Source organism: Chelonia mydas, chromosome 8, assembly GCF_015237465.2.
Source record: "Chelonia mydas isolate rCheMyd1 chromosome 8, rCheMyd1.pri.v2, whole genome shotgun sequence".
In the NCBI taxonomy this organism is placed as follows: Eukaryota; Metazoa; Chordata; order Testudines; family Cheloniidae; genus Chelonia; species Chelonia mydas.
The window spans coordinates 87708182-87727919 of record NC_057854.1 but is presented as its reverse complement, the minus strand read 5'-3'; the positions used below and the strand labels follow the sequence as shown (position 1 = coordinate 87727919).

At 40.3% G+C, this 19738-nt stretch overlaps 1 protein-coding gene across 2 annotated transcripts in view; it reads left to right on the top strand.

The window, feature by feature from the left end:
* Positions 1-14584, top strand: part of LEPR (leptin receptor) — a 76635-nt gene extending 62051 nt beyond the window's left edge. Inside the window, exons 15-19 of one of the 2 annotated variants that reach the window (XM_043520991.1) lie at positions 623-805; positions 1765-1860; positions 2578-2680; positions 3642-3717; positions 9994-14584. In XM_043520991.1, the coding sequence (XP_043376926.1) occupies positions 623-805; positions 1765-1860; positions 2578-2680; positions 3642-3717; positions 9994-10815 (1280 nt within the window). In that variant the 3' untranslated portion in view covers positions 10816-14584. Of the gene's footprint in view, positions 1-622; positions 806-1764; positions 1861-2577; positions 2681-3641; positions 3718-4703; positions 9313-9993 lie in introns of those variants that run through there. The other variant, XM_037907611.2, reaches the window with a different exon arrangement.
* Positions 14585-19738: the final 5154 nt, after the last annotated feature.

Below are 19738 nucleotides of genomic sequence, written 5' to 3'. Positions count from 1 at the left end.
TTTAGCTATTACGGTATGTCTCAACTAAGGAGTGAAAGTTTGAAAGATCGAGGTAAGAACCAGGAATATTGCTCAAAACAGGAATATTGCTTAAGGAGAGAATACTGTGTGAAATGTGGTGGGCACACAACCCACAGATTTGATCTGTTTAACACCTGGAGCCAGATACTCAGGGCTTGTCTACAGGGTGGGCTAATATGCTCTACAGGGGTGCGATTTCTCAAGTGCACTAACGATTTTCACATTAATCGGTCCATATAGACGCTGCTGGCGTGCTTTAATGTAGTGCTGTTTCAAACAGTACTACATTAAAACACACTAGGGTACCTTCTATACGTACTGTCAGAATCTGCATAGACCAATTAATGTGCAACATGTTGGTGTGCTTTAGAAATCACACCTTTGTAGAGCACATCACCCCACTGTGAGGATAAGTCCTGTGCTAGTGTAAAACAATGTCACTTCATTGACTTAAGTGGAGATGCAAAAATAAACAACAAAGAACCTAAACCATGATAATCTTTTTCATCTCTATGTGGGATCTGAGATTTAGCATGTATAATCCAACTCTGATTTGGTATAGCTGATCTCATTTTAATCATGCTTTTTTCTGTTTTATCAGTGAATATTGTGCAGTCACTCAGTGCTTATCCAGTAAACAGCAGTTGCGTAATTCTGACCTGGACACTTTCACCTCAAATGTATGTGATAACGTCTTTTTTTCTTGAATGGAAAAACCTTAATGAGGAAGAACAAATGAAATGGATACGAGTTGCTCCAAATATTAGCAAATACTATATTTATGGTGAGTTTGTACTTGAAAATAAACACCCATGATATTTTTACCTGTGTTACACTGTGGTGAAAGCTTGCACTTTCTGGGTACATGAATCTAGCCTCTCTGCTGTATCCTTCTCTCTCTTTTTTTTGTAATGAAAGAATACTTTGAGTGTTAAAGATTGCTCTTGGCTGTACTGGATCTTACTTGTCAGTTGAGGATCAACTATAGAGTTAATGACCTGGGCTGATACAGGATTGCTGACTTGTCCTTATCGCTGTTAAAAACCCAGGCCCTGGTCCTGCATCACCTTGTGTCACGTGGGCATTGGTCCGCAAAGCCATACGCACCTTAGTCGCTGCACACAAAGGAACTGCAGACTCGTTGGTTCAGATCTGCACAAACCTCCATATAGTATATTCACTCTGGGCCTGACCCTCCTTTCATTTGCACCTGCTTTATGCTGATATATCTGCATTGATCTGAATGGAGTTGCTCCTGATTTACATCCATTTAAGGATCATCATTACCATATTGAACTTGGGGAAAAAGTATGCTTCATCTTTGTTACATCCTGTACATGTGTGGGTTTGTATTTGGTTGTGAGGAAGTGATAAAGAGGAAAGGTCAGTTATATATGTTATGCTAACACCAATATATGCTGAATGTATGTTAAATATAAATATTACATATATCTACTATTTATCCAGATTTTACTGTATGTGCTTTGGGGCTTTAATATTTATAATCTTTTCATCAAAAGCTAATAATACCATAAGAAGAAATTGCTAATATATCCAAAAGAGATTGTTGGTCTACATTTGAATCCAAAATTTAAAGGATTAAACGAGAGAAAATAATTCTTCTTTTCCTGTGGGCTTCCCTTGAACTGCTGTTGCATGAGATCAAAGCCTCTCTAGAGGCTAGTATTTTATAGTCTTACTAAATTGGAATTTAAACTCAAAAGCCTGATTTCTTCCTTCCAGATCATTTTATTCTTATTGAGAAGTACCAGTTTAGCCTGTACCCAATATTCCCTGAAGGAGTAGGCAACCCCAAAACAACTGATGGATTCATCAAAGGTGACCAATATGATCTTAATTTTTTTTTTAATTAAGCAGCAGCTGGTTAGTAAAAGTTCCCTTTGGATATGATATGGACTCTTGCTCATGTTTTTATGAGAAACATCAAGAAAACTGTTTTGAAAACACAGTGATTGAGATATAACTGACCCTAGTCGAGTTGATATAAATTGACATAGCTTAGTTGAAGTCAGTGGAGTACCCCCACCAACTTCTCCTGGCACTGTCTCTACATTTTATTTAATATCATAATGCATTTCAAGTTTTGACCCACGTTTTCAAAAGGGTCAGTGTTCTGCAGGGGAGGGGCATATGTTGGGACAATCCCAAGGGGTTTCTGAGGTCCTATATTCCCATGGTTCTTCTGTGTATGGGCTACTCCCTTTATTTGCCTTAGTGATGATTCTGAGTAACGGGGAACAACGGACAATCCCACAGAAACATGGGAGCCACTGAGTTTTTAGAGTAATTTCACGTCCTGTGTATTTGTACACACATCAGGGGTCCCTGGTGTGATACAGTACAATTTACTTAAGGGTGATACAATAAGCATATATAACCTACTAATGTACAGCAAGTAATTTGTTTCTGATTTGTATGCATACTGATCGTTATCTAAACTGTTCTATTTATAGATATTTTAAATTGCAGTAAAGTTAGGACTGATGACTGGAGAAATATTGCAAATAGATTGAAACAGATTCCTTTCGTTTTCAGATAGGAGTGAAAAACGGAATGATGCAGGCATCTATGTGATTCTACCAATAGTTATTTCATCCTTCGTTTTGTTGCTTGGAACTTTGCTGATCTCGCAACAAAGGCATGTTGTTTATTTCCATATACGATTCCCTAAATGTGCTTATAAGAAGACACTGCAGGTTAAAAAGTGTGTGCCTATAGAAACATTCACACCTAGTTAACTTTTGGGACCATTTATATATTTGAGATGTACATTATCTGAAAGGCAGCATAGTCTAGTGCAGTGGTTCTCAAACGTATTTGATCGCTCCCCCCTTCTTCATGTCTGTAGTCGTTTATACCCCCCACACCATACAAGTACATATGCTGATAAAATAATCAACATGCAACTCTCACTAAATATTAAAAACTGTAAGGTATTGATTCAAACAGAGCCATTTAAGTATGGAATAATGTCAATTTGAAGTGAGATAGTGCTTACTGGCATCACACTGTTGTTACTAGGATGATGGGTGCGCCTGTTTTTTGAAGCAGAGCAATTGCATGAATTGCATGAATGAGCCAGTAACCCATTGTAATAAAAGCAAAAGCAAAACTGCGATCGTGGTCAATGCTTACAATTAAACGTGCATGCCACATCGTAGCAAACGGATTAACGTACAGATGGCAATGACTTTGTATACTTTTCCTATGCAAGTTTAACAGACATCCGTCGCAATGCACGGCGCCATCAAGAGTCAAGGGCACAGCACCATCTGCAGGCTGATATGTCTGGAGGAATCAGCCCTGCTAGTTATTCATTGCTGTGGGTAAAATGAGCCCCGCAAAGCTTCTCATGCCCCCGCCCCCCCAAATACAACCCCCAATTTGAGAACCTCTGGTTTAGTGGATTGAACACAGCACTGGGAACTAGACATTTCTGAATGCCCATGTTCAGTACCTTTGAAAATCAGCCATTACCCTGTCTCTGCTTATGTCTTTGTGCTGCCATGATAGTGAGCATTCTATATTTCTGTCTTGAGCACTGCCATATACAATGTGCATAATCAGTACTAAACCAATGCTTTGTCTAAACATTTCAGAATGAAGAAACTGTTCTGGGAGGATGTTCCAAACCCCAAGAACTGCTCCTGGGCACAAGGAGTTAATTTTCAGAAGGTATGGGTTTCCATAGTGATACATTTTTTTTTAATATGGGTTTGTGTTTTACACACTTACATTCAGTTTAAAGTGTTAAACTGTTAAGAATTATCCAAATAATCAAACACAAGATCTTGAAGCCATGGAGAGTGGCAAAACACAGGAGTTTTCTTCAGCCGTAGAAAGCTGACAGTTGGATGTGGGCCAGAACCTCGGATCAAGACCTATTTTGAAATTCATGGGCAATCTTAGGGTATGTTTACACTGCACTGTAACCCTCAGTCTGTGGACCCAGTGTTTCCAAGCCTGTTCTTGAGCATCCACACTGCATTGTAAACTTGGGCTTAACAGTTTCTGGACCCAGGTCTCACAGCCATGCTAATGCATTCACACTGCATTATGCAGACCTTCTGACTCTGATCTGCAGCATGAGCTGCATCCACACTGCAAAAAAGATAGGGCTTGGACTCGAGTCAGAGCAGGACTTGGGCTCTGACCCACTCCTCCAGCAGCGTGCCAGGACACAGGTCCTGTATGTTTGCTGACCTGAGTCACACTGATTTTTGTGTGGGTGGAAGTGGGGGCTAGGACTCAAAGTTGAGTCAAAATCCAGGCTTAGTGTTTAGTAGAGCTAAATCCTGCCACCAGATGATTCTTAGTTATATGACACCCTTTGAAGTCAGGGGCGGGGAGGGCACATGTCCACACCCAGGGCCAAATTCTTTGCTGGTGCAAACTGGCTCAGCTACAGTTGACCTGTGCCAATTTACAGACTTAAATGAACGGGCACCAGTTCAAACCAGCTGAGAATTTGTCTTCTGTTCCAGAATTTGACACTTATTGTGTAGTCATTGAGATAGTAACTTAAAAATTCAGGATTATTATTTCCTAAAGAAACTGCATCTAATGGACCATGACTGTTTGATTTTTTTCAGATATTTAATTTTCATTCCCAGTGAAGTTTCTTTTCTCATCTTTTATTTTATTTCATTTCATTTAAACAGAGAATGGACATTCTTTGAAGTCTAATCATGATCACTTCCTGCTGAACCATTGTGCCAGCTCCCAGACTTCATATACAGAATTGTTAGAAGATTTTTCTGTTTACATTCAGAAGACAGGAAACACAGATACAATACATGATGATTGATTTAAAGATAGTCCTGGAAATAGTTTTGTTCAAAACTTAAGATGCCCATGCAAAATCAGGAACAATTGCCATATTGCAGCTTAGAGCAGGGTTTGCTACGCATGTCGGCAAAAATCTTGCTTTAAATCACATTTTTAGTGACCTGTTTATTAAGGCTCTGATTTGCAGAGGGCTGAACACTTTCATCTCCTAGGCTTCAATAAGAGATGAGAATGCCCAGCACCTATGAGGCTGGAGCCATAGAAACAGAAATATCAGAATGGTCTGAGATTCAGCTAGTTAAGTGCAAGACTTGTCCCATTATCATCCTAATATAATTCTTTAACAGAGTTATTGGTTGTTTAGCCCAAGAACTAGCCTGATTCTGATGCTGAACAGCTTTGGGAATTTCCACTGACTTCAGGCATGTTGAGGATGTGCACAGCACTCCCATAAAGGTCAATGGGAGCTGATGACATGCATCTGAGTGCAGAATTTAGTCCAAAGAATTTGCAGAAATAATTCAGAGTGTTCATTGTGCCGCAGTTTTCTGTGACAAGCACCATTGTCCATGTTGTGTTGTGTAGATAGGTACTTCACTCACTATCATTTAAACACAAAGCTATTATCACAGCCACTTTAATAATAGTGTCTGACATTAGATGTGTGTGTGCGCGTGTGTGTGTACAAATCTGTTGTTACCCTTAATATGGCAACTTCTGCTTAGTATAATCTCCATTTAGCATCGTTTCCTGTTTATAGCTAACCTATTAAAGTCTTTTTTTCTTTTTTGTTTGAAGTGTTGCTGTACTTTTAGAATGCAAAGAATATCATTTAATATTAAACAAAGTTCATTGAAATATATAATATAGGGCCTGATCCAAAGCTCCCTGAAGTCAGTGAGACTTTTTCCATTAGCTCCATGGAGCAGTGGACTAGCATCACAGTGCTGCTATACTGACAAGGATGGCAAAAATGCCTTACAATTTTGAAAAGTATCAAATATGGATGTAGGGCTTTGAACAAAGATTTGCATATTGCTGGAGGAAGTGTGTGAGTGTGAGTAGCACAGAGACCTTTTTATTTACTTAATTAACTTAGCTATATATAGAAAAGGAAACTTATCACCACTGCCCCAATAACTCACATGTTGGATCAGGGACTGTGGGCCTGATTCTCCTCCCACGCTGGTGTAAATCAGGAGTAAGTCCACTGAAATCAGTGAAGTTAGACTAATTTACAAACAGCCAAAGGAGAGTAAAGGATTTATATTCCCATGACATTATTCCATATTCTTATGTCCTGTTGGGTTCCTAGCTAAGGAGAAAGAAGTTATGCATGTGAATATAAAGTGTTGTGACAAATTTCTGTCCTTGCCTCTGTGGGTCCCGCATTTCCTGGCAGATTTCGCTAGCCTCAGAGGCTCACTGTGACCTTCTTCGTAACCCTTCTTTCTCTAGAGACAAGGATCACAGTCTACTGAGCCATTTTCATCATAAGCCAGCGAGGGAGGTGAGGAGAAGTTATCCTTCCTTGCACAGTCTCTGTTGTCTCCCAGTCTCAGTGATTAATCAGGGGCAAAGCAGGGGGGGAGCCCAGGCCCACCCCCTACTCCAGGCTCCCACCCAAGGTCCCTAATAGTATCAGCTATGGTAGCTGACCTTTTAGAAACGTGACATGTACAATTCCCTGGGCTACTTCCCCACAGCAGCCCTCACTTCCTCAAGCTCCACTTCACCCTTACCTCAGGGCCTCCTTCCTTGTGCCTGATACGGTGTGTACTACTCAGCCTCTCCAACAGCACAACTTCCTCCCACAGCTCCTGACATGCACACCCACCTGACTGACTGGGAGGCTTTTAACTAGTTTCAGCCACCCCCTGATTGGCTTCAGGTGTCCCAATCAACCTAGCATTCTCCCTGCCTTCTGGAAAGTTCTTAATTGGCCCCAGGTGTCTTAATTGACCTGGAGCAGCTGCCATTTCACTTATCCTATACCAGGGATTTGTTTAGCCTGGAGCTAAAATATCTGTCTCCCACTACTTTTCTATAGCCATCTGGCCTTGCCCCGTCACAATGTATTGTGCTGAATGGGAAATTGAAGGGTCATGTGACCTTTGACAGCATGTACTGCAATACAGTCTATATTTTAATGCATGCTTCCTTCGTACACTTTATTAATCTTAGTGAAAAATGGGCCACATGGGTATGGTCTACAATGCAATAAAAGACTCATGGCATGGCTGAAGCAGACCCGGGTCAGCTCACTTGGGCTCGCAGGCCTTGGGCTGTGGGGCTAAAAATTGCAGTTTAGGCATTGGGCAAAGGCTGGAGCCCGGGCTCTGAAACCTTGCGATGCAGGGGTGTCTCGGAGCCCAGGATCCAGCCTGAGAGGGAGACTGTCTATACTGCAACTTTTAGCCCTGCAGACCAAGCCCTGTGAATCAGTCAATTCACCAGGCTCTGAGACTCGTTATTTTTATTGCAGTGTAGACGTACCCATACTGTCCTCAGATGAGCACCATTGTGTCTCTCTGATTCCATGTGCATCCAAGGCCATGGTCTATACGCCTTTGAAAATAGAAGGAATTTATGGAGCTGGGGCCAGATTCTGCCCTCATTTATTTGAATGCAATTTCCAGTGGGAAAAACGAGGTGTAGAACTTGTACTGTAACTCTCATTAGCTTTGATACCCATTGCCTGGATAAAACTTCCACATAGCAGCACTAGAAACCTCTAACATCCTTATGTCTGAAGCCAGGTGTAACTCTTATTTTCTTTTGATACGTCTGTCAGAATGCAAGGTTAACTAGAGTCAATAATTGATTACTAATGTGTGTATTTGATATAGTATGTTCTGTGATTGATACTGCAAGGCTGTATTTATGGAGTATTAGTTTAACAAAATATTATCATTTTTAACCATTAATGCAGTACAGCATAGGATGGGTAAATCCTGCGTCTGTACTGTAATATTGCAAAAATGTACACACGTGCTTAATGTTAAGATCATGGATGATCCCACTGATTTTCCAGTGAAATGACTCTTGTACTTAAGGATAAGGATGTGAATAAGTGTTTGCAGGATTGGGTCATAGGATCTAATCCTGCAGACCTTACTTATCCAAAGCTCCAAATGATTTCCAAGGGAGATATGGCTGAGTAATGACTATGGCACTATCCCTGAAAAGATTTATGCACATGTTTAACTTTGCATAGTGTGAGTAGTCCCATTGACCTCAGTGGGATTATTCCCAGTGTGTAAAGTTAAGCAGGACCTAAGGACTGCAGGATTGTGAGTGGAGCATATTTTGTAGTCTCCTTGTGTCTGGCAAATGAGTGTGAATTAAATTTTACTCTGTGCCACCTAAGGCCATGAGTATTCCCTTTTGGTTTCATAGAATTATGTTAACTGCTATAAAATATTTTGCACAAATCATACGACACACATGTTGAGAACATATTTTACAGCGATATTTACATATATTACTCTGTCATTATTTACATTATATTATAGTATTACATCTTTCTCAGGAGATTGTATATTCATTGTATTTATATATTCATCTAATATATTTTACTTAGTGATGTGTTTGATTCAGCAGAAAGTGACCTTTGCTAATTGAAATGTCTATTTTAAAAAGTGGTATTTGATCATTTAATTTTTGATATTTGATAAAATGTGATCGGCAGTATTCTTAATGTGATTCTGTAGAATTCATATCCAGAGTTATGCTTATGCTTCAGAGCATAAGTCAACCTTTAGTAATTGGTGGTCAGAAAGAAACGTGCTTGCCGAGAGGTCCACAGCTGCCTACTGTGGGATTTCTGCTCTGAAGTATCTTGTACTGGCCACTGCTGATGAGAGAATACGGAACTAAATGGACCATTGATCTGATTCATTACAACAGTTCCTACATTCCTACCTGGATTCATAGGTGATCTGCCTTAGAGAAGGATAAATTTCAGTAAGGGACATTCAATATGAATTAAAGACCTTGCTTGGTATATGCATTGTAGCAACTGTCTGCAGCTCATTTCAGTAATCAGTTTGCTAATTTTAAATGTCATATTCACAGTACTTTTGAAGTCCATGAGAGTTCTGAGCATGCAAGCACTGCAGAAGCTATCCCAAATCAGCATTTAGGCTACAATTCAGCAAGGTACCAAAGCAAGTGTTGACATTTAAATGTGTGAGTAGTTTAAAAACATGCTTAAATACCTTGCTAAATCAGGGCTTAAATGCTATGGTGATGGCTATTCTAGGTTAAACAAACACCCACGAGCCTAAGATAGATAAAATTGTACCATACCTTTTTATAATGTACAATAGCCTAAGCATTTTGAAATTTGGAATCATTACTTTGGAAGGTTTCCTGCTGTGATACAATATCTGTATGGTTTGTTAACATAAACACAATCTGTTGTTTTTAACTAATTATTTTTTTTTATTTGTCTTAATTAAACTCATCAGTGGGTATACACTTTAAAGTGAACTTTTCTTAGTAGTAAATAGGAAAGCCAGTTTCCTATTATCAATTTATACTGCGGTATATTTGAAATGTTTATATATATTTCACATCCTTTATGATGTAGGATAAGATGCATTTCCTTAAAATAAGTGTGTGTGTGTAAATTTCAAACACGCAGTCCTTACTCACAGGTGAAGAGCCTAAAAAAATTATTGGATGGCAGGATTTGACTCTAGATAGTATAATTGTAACAGGCAGGGTCATTTCAGTTGTGTGTAAATGATTTTGATTCATTTCTAATATGCCAAATTGTTCATGCAATTAAAATAAAATGCCAAAAAAATCCTGTAGCATATAAGGCTTTATCCTGCAAAGCACTAAAGTACTAGCTTCATTTTAAGGACATGAATAGTGCCATTGAAATTAATGGACTTTGCTGAATTAAGCCAGAATGCTCAGCACCTTCCAGGAGCAATCCTTCCCTGCACATATAAGACACAGGCATGTGCTTGTTTTCTCTATCCCCAATTCCCCCCTTTGATACCCTGCCACATAGCAGACTTAGGTTTTGTTTGTTTTTCATCAGTGTACTTTTTATAAAGTTTTCATCTATGGCTCTTAAGTACAGTAACTTCATATTGAAATAAAGCTATTAACTGATAGATGAGCATTAAAATATATCTTTTCTTCTAGCCTGAAACTTTTGAGCATCTTTTTATCAAGCATCCTGAAGCAATATCATTTGGGCCTCTTCTTCTGGAGCCAGAAATAGTTTTGGAAGACATCAATGTTGCTAAAGCATTGAAAAGTGAAGACAAGCAAGATTTATTAGCAGTTGATTCAATGTTCACAAAGATTCAAGACTCTGAGCATGACTCGGCTTGTTCTAGCAGCCATTTCAGTAACTGCCTTTCTGAGAGTTCCCATGATGACAAAGTCAGTGAAGGAATTACGAGACAGTCCAATATTAAGTACGCTACAATTATCAGTAACTGCAAATCAAGTGGGCTTTGTGAACAGCAAAAGAATCTAAGTGGTTCATTTAATGGATGCTTCCTAGGTGAAGACTCCTTAGTTACTGATCCTTTCTCTAGGTCATGGGAGGTGGGAAATCAGGCATTTCTAATATTGCCTGATCAACATCCGAGCCAAGCCAGCAAAACGATATCCCTTTCTGTTGTTTCTTCTGAGGGCTTTTCAGAACCTTCAGACCACGATGACATTTTCAGTGATGGAGACAGTCCTGAGAGGAGCCTTTATTACTTAGGGCTAACATCAATTAAAAAAAATGAAAATGAAATTTTTTTAACAGAAAATTCTAGAGTGATGTGTCATCTTCACACAAATGGTTTATTCAAAGACATGGGGTTTCTTCAGGGTACTACTTCTGATTTAAATCCCTTTATCAAAAATAGCCTTAAATATGAAAACTCTGTTAAAACCTTTGTACCATACATGCCACAATTTCAGGCAACCACCGTTAAACTACAAGAGACAACAGAGACCAAAACTTAAGTCATAACAGCATAGTCCCATATATCTACCTGATTGCTACTGTTAGAATTTTTTTTAGAAGGGTCAATATCTTCCCCACCCACCTCTCCCCTCAGGAAACTCTCAAGAATAGTGAACATGTAATGCCCACATTTTGAAGTTGGATGCCTGTGCCTACATTTGACTGACATAAATCAGCACTTTGGCCCCACAGAATTCCACATAGTGGCCTAATTTAAAAACCTCAGATTAGGGCTTTCATTTTCCTCGTTTTGTTGTTTCAAGTATTTGGTACTTAATTAGCTATTTGTGGTGCCTACTCTACATGTTTCTCTGACCATATCCTGTTGCAAACACTCAAATGAGAAAGTTGGTCTTGAAAGGTCCTATGACAAGGATTCCAAAGGTGGCATTTTATTTAAACTTCTCTTTGTTAGGACAGATCCTAGTCTAAGGCCTGTCTTGGGACAGGCCCTTGGCAGCTTTATAGCAGTCCTGGACCACAGGTGATTCCGTCAAATGTGCATGGCTACCAAGCCCCTCCCCTTCTGGGAGAGGGGAGCCCATTGCAACTGAGGAACTGAGTGATGGCACTGAAGATGAAGTGCTTGCCCAACACCACACACAATAGCAGGCCGCAGTCCCAGCACACAGTGCCAAAGGAGCCATCTGTCAACGGAACCACAACTCTCAGTAGAGGTAAGGATCCAGGCAGAGGCCAAACACCTCTGAAAAAGCTCTTTGAGAAGGCAGTGTTTTCTCTTCCCCAATTTCCACCTGCTGCAGCAGCAATGGGTTCAGGGTTATTGCAGGCCTAGGGCTGGAGTAGCCCATGCTTCCCCAGCTGGAGGCAGAAGATGAAAGCAGGCTGCACATAGGGAGCATGGCCTTCCTGATCTCTCCCCCTTGCACAAGCAGCTCTGTAGTGCCTAAAAGCAAAGATGGGAAAAGTCCCCTTGTGGACAGTTCTGCACAGCAATTGTCTGTCCAAAGTAGAAGTCACTTGTTCAGCTAACTGGTGTCGTAACAAGGGGCCAGGCTTTCATGGTGCGGGGGAGTGCACACGTGTGCGCTGTAATGGCCTGAGGTGTCTTGCTGGCCAGTGTGGAAAATGTTTACGGCACAATGCAAACCCGCAGAGCAGCCAAGCAAAAAAGAAAAGAAAAAGGGGGTGGGGGAAGAATCAGTCTCCGAATACAAACAAAAGGCAGAGCAGCAGCTGTACAATGCGCCCAGGCAGCTAGCAGCTCGTGCAGCTGCCCTGCTTGCTCACCTCTAGAACTGGCCCTGTGTGTACGCACACCTGTCTGTACACGCAGAGAGTATGTTCACCACTTAGGAGTGAAGCACCCATCCCATTTATATAGTGCATATAGTATAAGGAGAGCTCATCATCATCTCAGGCTCATGTGATGAGAGCTCGCTCTCCAGCTTAAATACCTTTATGTATAAAACAATGCTCCTATAGAAACCAGCGCGTCCATTAACGAAACTCATTTGTGCTGGGTAGCGTCATACACAAAGCCCCAGCATATTTATGATGGGTAACAGTGAGTATATGCTGTTTGTTTCGGTGGGGTCTACATTAAATTGAATATGTAAAAAAGAAGACCGAGTTGGTAGCAATGATTACTTTAAAGAAAAGTACTTGGCATCCTTCAAGTAAATCCTTGACAGTGAGACGTTTACCAATAGAGGGGGTGGGTTCGGCCTAGCTTCCCCCACACTGTCCCTTTTAAATAAAAATGAAGGCATCTACCATTGGGAGCGAATAATTACAGGGAAATTATGCCTGTCAATCAAGGGAAAGTGCGTTAAGTAGAACAACAGCGTATAAAGCATTGCCAGAAATAAGAGACTGTATCAGTAGCTAGGGATGTACATTTAGTGCAGTAAGATAACAGGAGTCAGACTTCTTGTGGAAGGCTTTATAGCCTCCCCGTTTTTGTGGGGTTTTGCCTTGGCAAAATAGTGCATCCGGAAATAAAATGGGCACATTTTTGGAGGCCCCTTTTGAAAATGAGGCTCTAGTAGTGAAGGTACCACAATAAAGTACCATTTTTTTCCAGTCCCATTTCATGAGACCCCATTATAGAAAAGCAATGTTAAGAAGCTACTGTGGTCAAATGGCAAACAGGTAATGATTGGGAGCAAAAGGGTCTTTCCTATATTTTTAATCCTACTGGGATTAAGATTCTCTGTGTGAGCTCAGGCAAGTCACTTCACCTCTTTATGCCTCAATGAACCCAGCTGATAAACTGGGTAAGAAGTAGGGTCTCGGAGAAAACCAGATGTTGTGTCTCACCTGAATTTTCTATGGTAAATTACAAAACAAAATAAAAATCCAAACCTATTCTTAAACCAAATATGTATTTTCTACTCTATAATGACTAATTATTTTTATATTGAGAATTTTTCAATTAATTATTTTGAAGAACTTCTAAACAGTATTCAAATATGAAGGGTATTGAGTTTAGAAATTATTCCAAAATTTAATCTACCCAAAAGCAATGTAAGTGATTTAAAAAAACAACAACAAAAACTTTGAGCTGTGTAGTAGAACTTTATTTAACTAGGAACAATAGGAAATGCTATAGAGTAAAAGGGCTCTGAGCAAATTTTTTACATTTTCAAAGGTAACTACTGATTTTGGAGGTTTCCATTTCTAGGTGCTTGACATGACACCTTAAAGGGTTCTTACGTTCACAGGTTGGGGTGCTTTATGCTTTCTGAAAATCAAGTATCTCAGGTTGAGCACCCAAATTCACTAGTTACTTGAGAATTTAGGCAATCAAAGGCCTGTTACAAAGTCCACTGAAGACAATGGAAAGACTGCTATTGACTGCAGTGGGCTTTTGGTCTTGCTCATTGACGTGCCATAAGGATTGACTCTTACATGTGGTGTTAGACACTGGAATTTAAAGATAACATGAGTAAAATAAATGAAAAGTTCTCACTAACATCCATGTAAATATATCAGTCACCAGCTGCCCAGTTAGACAACACATGAAAAATGAAATTCATCCCTTCCTGCACAAATATCTGACCACATGGAATGTGGAGAATTCTCCAAGGTCTGGGAAGGATGGCATTTCATCACTTGAGTGGCAAGCAGACCTAGGTGTTGCAATGTAGCCCTTCTGACTGCTATTCCTGCAAATCCGGTATCTTCCTTCATAGCTTCTGAAGGCCCCAGGCAGTGAAACCAGTATGGTTCTGCTATGCAGAGGGAGCCCTGCATGGGTTCTACTCGCACCCCAGAGTACGGTGGAGCCTAGCTCTGAGGGGACTCCCTCTGTGTACCTGTGCAGCAGGATTTGAGGATGGGGGAGGGGAGGAGCAGTCGCAGGACTGGCAGAGCCACAAGCCTTTTCTTCCTGTTAATCCAGGATGCTGAAATGTTCTGAACTGCTGCACCCTCAGCAGTGGATTAACTGCTACAGAGCAACTGTATCACCACTCCATGGCATGGGGGAGGGATCCTTTCCCACCCCAGGCCCAAAAGAATCCCCTGCCACAAGCCAGGCTTCTCTGACTTGGTGCTGGAGGCAGAAAGGATTCAGTTCATTATGAAGACTGAAATAACAGAAATTTGAAAAGATGGTGTGTCTCATTGAGTTTCATTTTGTTTTAAACTCTGGGTATTGTTCAGAATTTTCATATTACCAAAACTAGCTAGTAGCTTTTGAAGTAAACGAAGAGCTAACTGCAGTTTTGCAAATCCTGATGTTGATCACTACTACAAGGCCCTGATCCAGCAAAAAGCTTAAGCACAGGTGAAGCTTTACGAATGTGAGTAATCCCATTGACTTCAAAGAGGCTAAAGGCTTTCCTGGATTGGAGCCTAAATCAAAAGGGATTCTCCTTCTGGTTCTGTGAACATGTGTATCATAGAACAAGCAAGTTGAGACTTCTACCACTGATCTTGTTTGGGTCAGTATGAAATAACATGACTAGGTGTCACTGCCATGAAAAATTCCAGTGTGCAATCATCTCATCTTCCGTATTGCCCTTCTCTCTACAGCCTCCTTAATTTCCCTCCCTGCAATGCCTCTAAACTCAGAACACTGTGCCTTACCATTTATACGTTGCTTGGCTAATCCTGCCACCCAATGGCCAGTGTGCTCGAATCGAAGTGCAGGCTTGGAAGCATTTGGGGGGCCTAATTTTTCAGAAGCGGAGAGCGCCCACAGCTCCAGTTAAAGTCAATAGGTGTTTCAAGTCCTTAGCGCCTCTGAAAATCCAGCCCTTAGCCTGGTGTGCCTATTTATGGTCCCAGCCATCTTCCCCCTACCCAACCATGCATAACAACTGGTCATCCTTTAAAAACTAATTGCTTCAGTATTTGCAGAATTCTGTACGACTAGTGAAAGGAATACTGCAAATTCTGAGAGTGCCTCTATTTAATGAAGGGGGGAAAGGCAGGCTTGTATGGGCAGCCACTGTACAATTTATACAATTTTTAATCCCTTATTTTGTGTGTTGCATATTTAATCTCTTTTTTTGCTAAAGCAACCTCAAACCACCTCTAAATTCCTATATTTTTGATAGCTCAAAAGCAACTCTTTCCCTGACCTTGTGGAGTAAGGCAGGAGAAATTTCTACCATCCCATTTTATTACATGGCATCTTCAGCGTCATCTGTATAAAACATTAAATCCCACTCTTTATCTCTACACTCTTCTGTAAAAAGGCAACACCTGCATATCCTGGATCCACCATCTGCTCCCCTCTGTCTCTGTGCTCCTTTAATCCCCTGTGATTATTGCTAAGGTGAGCGGTGTGTGCCATTTCTTTCTTTGACAGTGAGGAGTAAGAGGTGGCAGCGGTTATGTAATTCTTTTCTTGAAATTACTCTTAATGAGTCTCCTTCAATCTTTCCTCTTTCTGTTGTACTTTAACAGAAATTGGATATCTGTCATATCACCTCAGGTAATTGTTTTTAAATTCACCCTTTCTACATTGACAACAGCCTGACGACATTTAACATGCCTGGGGTTGGCAATGTATTCATTTTAAGAGTGACCAAAATCATTAGTGTCTATTAATTATAAGGATAAACAAGTAGATTTTATGCATAAACAGATACAGTTACAAAGTAATTTTGGAAGGATGATTCACCACATTAGCTCAGACTTTAGAGAGCTGTAAAGGGAATGGCATAGAAATTCAATGGAGAGCCTACTGCTATTGTTTTCTTTGATGGTTTGTTTGTTTTTGCTTGATTCTCTGTGTTACACTCCGTACAGGAATTCTGGACCAGTTAGCTGGATGATCACACATACAGTCTGTGAATCGGCAACTGGTAAATCCATATATAGGTCAACTGTAAATTTCAAATAGCTATTTGTTCTTGATCTCAGGGTGGAAGTTTGGTTATCAGTGATTTGGGGCCAGATTCACCTCTGTAAGTGAGCACAACTCCACTGAACAATGGAATTGCACCTGCTTACGACAGTAGTGAATTTGGACCTTGATCTTCTAAGTGCACATCTGTTGGCCCATACTCTAAATGCTGCATTGAAATCATATTTGCAAGCATGTTTTGGGGGCAGGGGGGTTCTGGATCTCATTTGCATGTGCAACAATGGAACTTAAATACCCTATAAATATACATATATTTTAACATGGGTTCAGCAGCTGGGATAGGGACATATAGGAAACTGAAATCCTGTATTGGTTGCATTGGGCCAAATCTCTCGCCATGATTAAGTTTAAGGAGTAGCTGAAGTAACACCACACAGACTAGTATAAAATGGCTCTGTATTGAGCCAACCATGGCCTAGTCCTTGAGGAGAAGTGGAGGGGATCATAGAATCCAGAAACATAAGGCAGGAAGAGACCTCAAGAAGTCAAGTCCAGCCCCCTGAACTGAGGCAGGACCTAGTGAACTTAGACCATCCCTGACTGGTGTTTGTCAACTTATTCCTATAAACCTCCAATGACAGGGATTCCACAGCCTCCCTTTGAAGCCTATTCCAGTGCTTAATGACCCTTATAGTTAGCAAGTTTTTCCTACTATCTAACCTAAATCTCCCTTGCTTCAGATTAAGCCCCATTATTTCTTGTCCTAACTTCAGTGGACATGGAGAACAACTGATCATCATCCTCTTCATAAGAGCTCTTAACATATTTGAAGACTCTTATCACATCACCCATTAGTGGGAGGATGTGTCCCCACCCAGACGTGAGGGGCCATAAAACTGGCTGACATGGAAAAGAGACAAAATACTCAAGCAAATGTGTTTCCTACTCCATATTTCTCCTCCTGAGCAGAACTTCCTGGAGTCTGACCCGTCTTTCCTGCTAGCCTAGGGAAGTTACTGCAGGCCAAGGATAATAGGAAGATGGGGAGAAAGAGATGGTCAGGAAGAGGGAGCCAGCCATCATCCTTTGGGGAACTGGGTGAATGGAGCAGGGAAGGAGGGTGGCTGAGGGAAAGAGTTCTTCTCTTCTGTCTTCTTCAACTTGATAACCTTCATCTTCATCCACTGGATGATAGTATCCATCAGTCACCATATATGGATCTTGGGTAAGTGGACTCCTGAACTCCACCTCAGTAAAGAGATGGCTTAGCCCTTAGGCAGCCATCTACATTCAGAGGTAAAAAAGAGTCCCCTCAGGATGAGTGGAAAAATCATGGCTGTGGAGCACAGGTGTGCTGCAGAGGTCCTGAGGGCACTATACCATAGATGGACCATAGGCTATGACTTGGCCCAGAAAAAGTACAGCATGGGTACTGGCAGTAAAATACTTTCCTATCAATATACCTCACCTTTTGCTAAGAATTCAGATTTAAGTCCCTTCATTTGCCAATGCTGAGACTGCCAGTAAGATTGCAAATTCTGTAGAGTGATTTTTGTGGTATGGTTTCAGTTTAAACTGCCTAGCAAGCAATTTTAGGAGGAACATATATGACTGCTGAAGTAAATAACTATAAATCCTAGAACTAAAGGCTTGCAAATTAATTTTGAATAGCATTGAAGAGTATAGACCAGTTATGTTAAAAATATATTAATTTATCAAATGTGGTGTTATTGCAGTTATGGGTCATTTGCCCTTCAAGGTTAGATGTGCATTTTATTTTTTTCTTGCAGTTGATGTTATATGTAACAAGAATCGGTTAAAGTAACAGGAAATTGCTTTTTCATGTATTCTGTATATTTGTGGTTTATTAGTCTGTTCAGTTTGAGTCATTGTTTTGTCTAATTATCCTTAACTTTGAATGTATGCAATAGAATGTTGGCGGGGGAGGGGGGGTTCCTTGCCAAAGCTGTAAATTAAATTTTTATGTGGCTTTCACTTTTGGAATATTTTCAGTTATTTAAGTAATTATTTCTCGCTTCTCAGAATGTAACTTTAAACAGTGCTTTATAACAATAGCAGAGTAATTTTGTATTTATTTTTGTGAATAAAATGTTTATTGTTGAAGTTATATTTAAATACCTGTGTGCTTCCATATTTGTATGGTATCTCTGCTTAGCTTTTGGAACCAACAATTTCCAGGGGACAATCAAAGTATTCCATCCCATTTCCCTTTGCTGCTTGAGCACTGATGGTATTATTTAAATGGAAGAGAAGAGCCTTTAGAATTTTACTTTCACAGCTTACACAACTCACTTAACTTTGAAAATGACAGAGGTCCTGTATTTTATATATAACACTACCAGAGTATAATCTAATCCAGTGGCTGTGGATCACTTCTTAATGTATCCTCTCACGGACACCCAATCTTGAATCCTGTACTTCTTCTGTGGTAACTATACTGCTTGGTTATATACAGAACATCACTAGATGGCAGAATTAAGGAAATACAGTTTAAAGAAACAAAACAAAACCCTACCTGGCTTTATTACAATGGGTGAGGATGTTTGGTTACATCCTCTTATTTCATATCTTCTGCTTTTAATTTCCTTTAACTGGGTGCAGGGTTTTACCAAATCTGTCATTGCCTTCTACTCCAATCACTACTCCAATCTCTCCAAGTCATTTTGCGGCTTGGTCCTAGCCTCCACTGTGTTTGCTACCTTTCTAATTTTTGTGCCATCCACCAATTTGGTCAGGGATGCAGAGAGCTGCTTGAATTGGTTTGATTTACCTCAGTTGCTCAAAATATTTTCCACAAACCTTTTAAAGAGTCCTGAACAATGCTACATCTAGTAGGAAGCAGCACTAGGTGAAGACTAATGGGTGCTTTCCCCAAGTGAGAGAAGCACATGGGAGTGCTCCATGAGTTAGCAGTGGTCGATGGACTGCAGTTTAAGAACTATGGCATAATCACATGCTCCCTGCAATGAAATCGCCATATATTTTTCCATAGATGTAATATGAGACTCAGCACACATAGCTGCGGGATTATCAAAATGGGTTTGTTTGTGGCAACTGGGTAATATATTTTGCAATTCTTTAGTCCTTTAACCCCATACATAATTAGTCACCTCCCTAAAAGCTTAACTCAAATCAATACCTTTTGATCTCAGTGATGCAGAGCTGAAGAAACTGGCCTCTTGCCCAACTGGCTGATTCAATAAGAAATGTGATGAAGTGAAGATGCACATTGAGAAATAGAAACATTCTTTTCTCTGATTTCAGAGTAGCAGCCGTGTTAGTCTGTATTCGCAAAAAGAAAAGGAGGACTTGTGGCACCTTAGAGACTAACAAATATATTTGAGCATAAGCTTTTGTGAGCTACAGCTCACTTCATCGGTTGTGTCCGATGAAGTGAGCTGCAGCTCACGAAAGCTTATGCTCAAATAAATTGGTTAGTCTCTAAGGTGCCACAAGTCCTCCTTTTCTTTTTGTATTCTTTTCTCTGAGTTTCAGATGGAGAAAAGTCCAGAGTCAAGCAGAGGTGACTACTCCAACATATGTCCATGTTTTATTCTCCAATAGTGCTAGTGGTCTTTACGTTCTGACCAAAAATGTTACCCCTCACTGTACAGGAT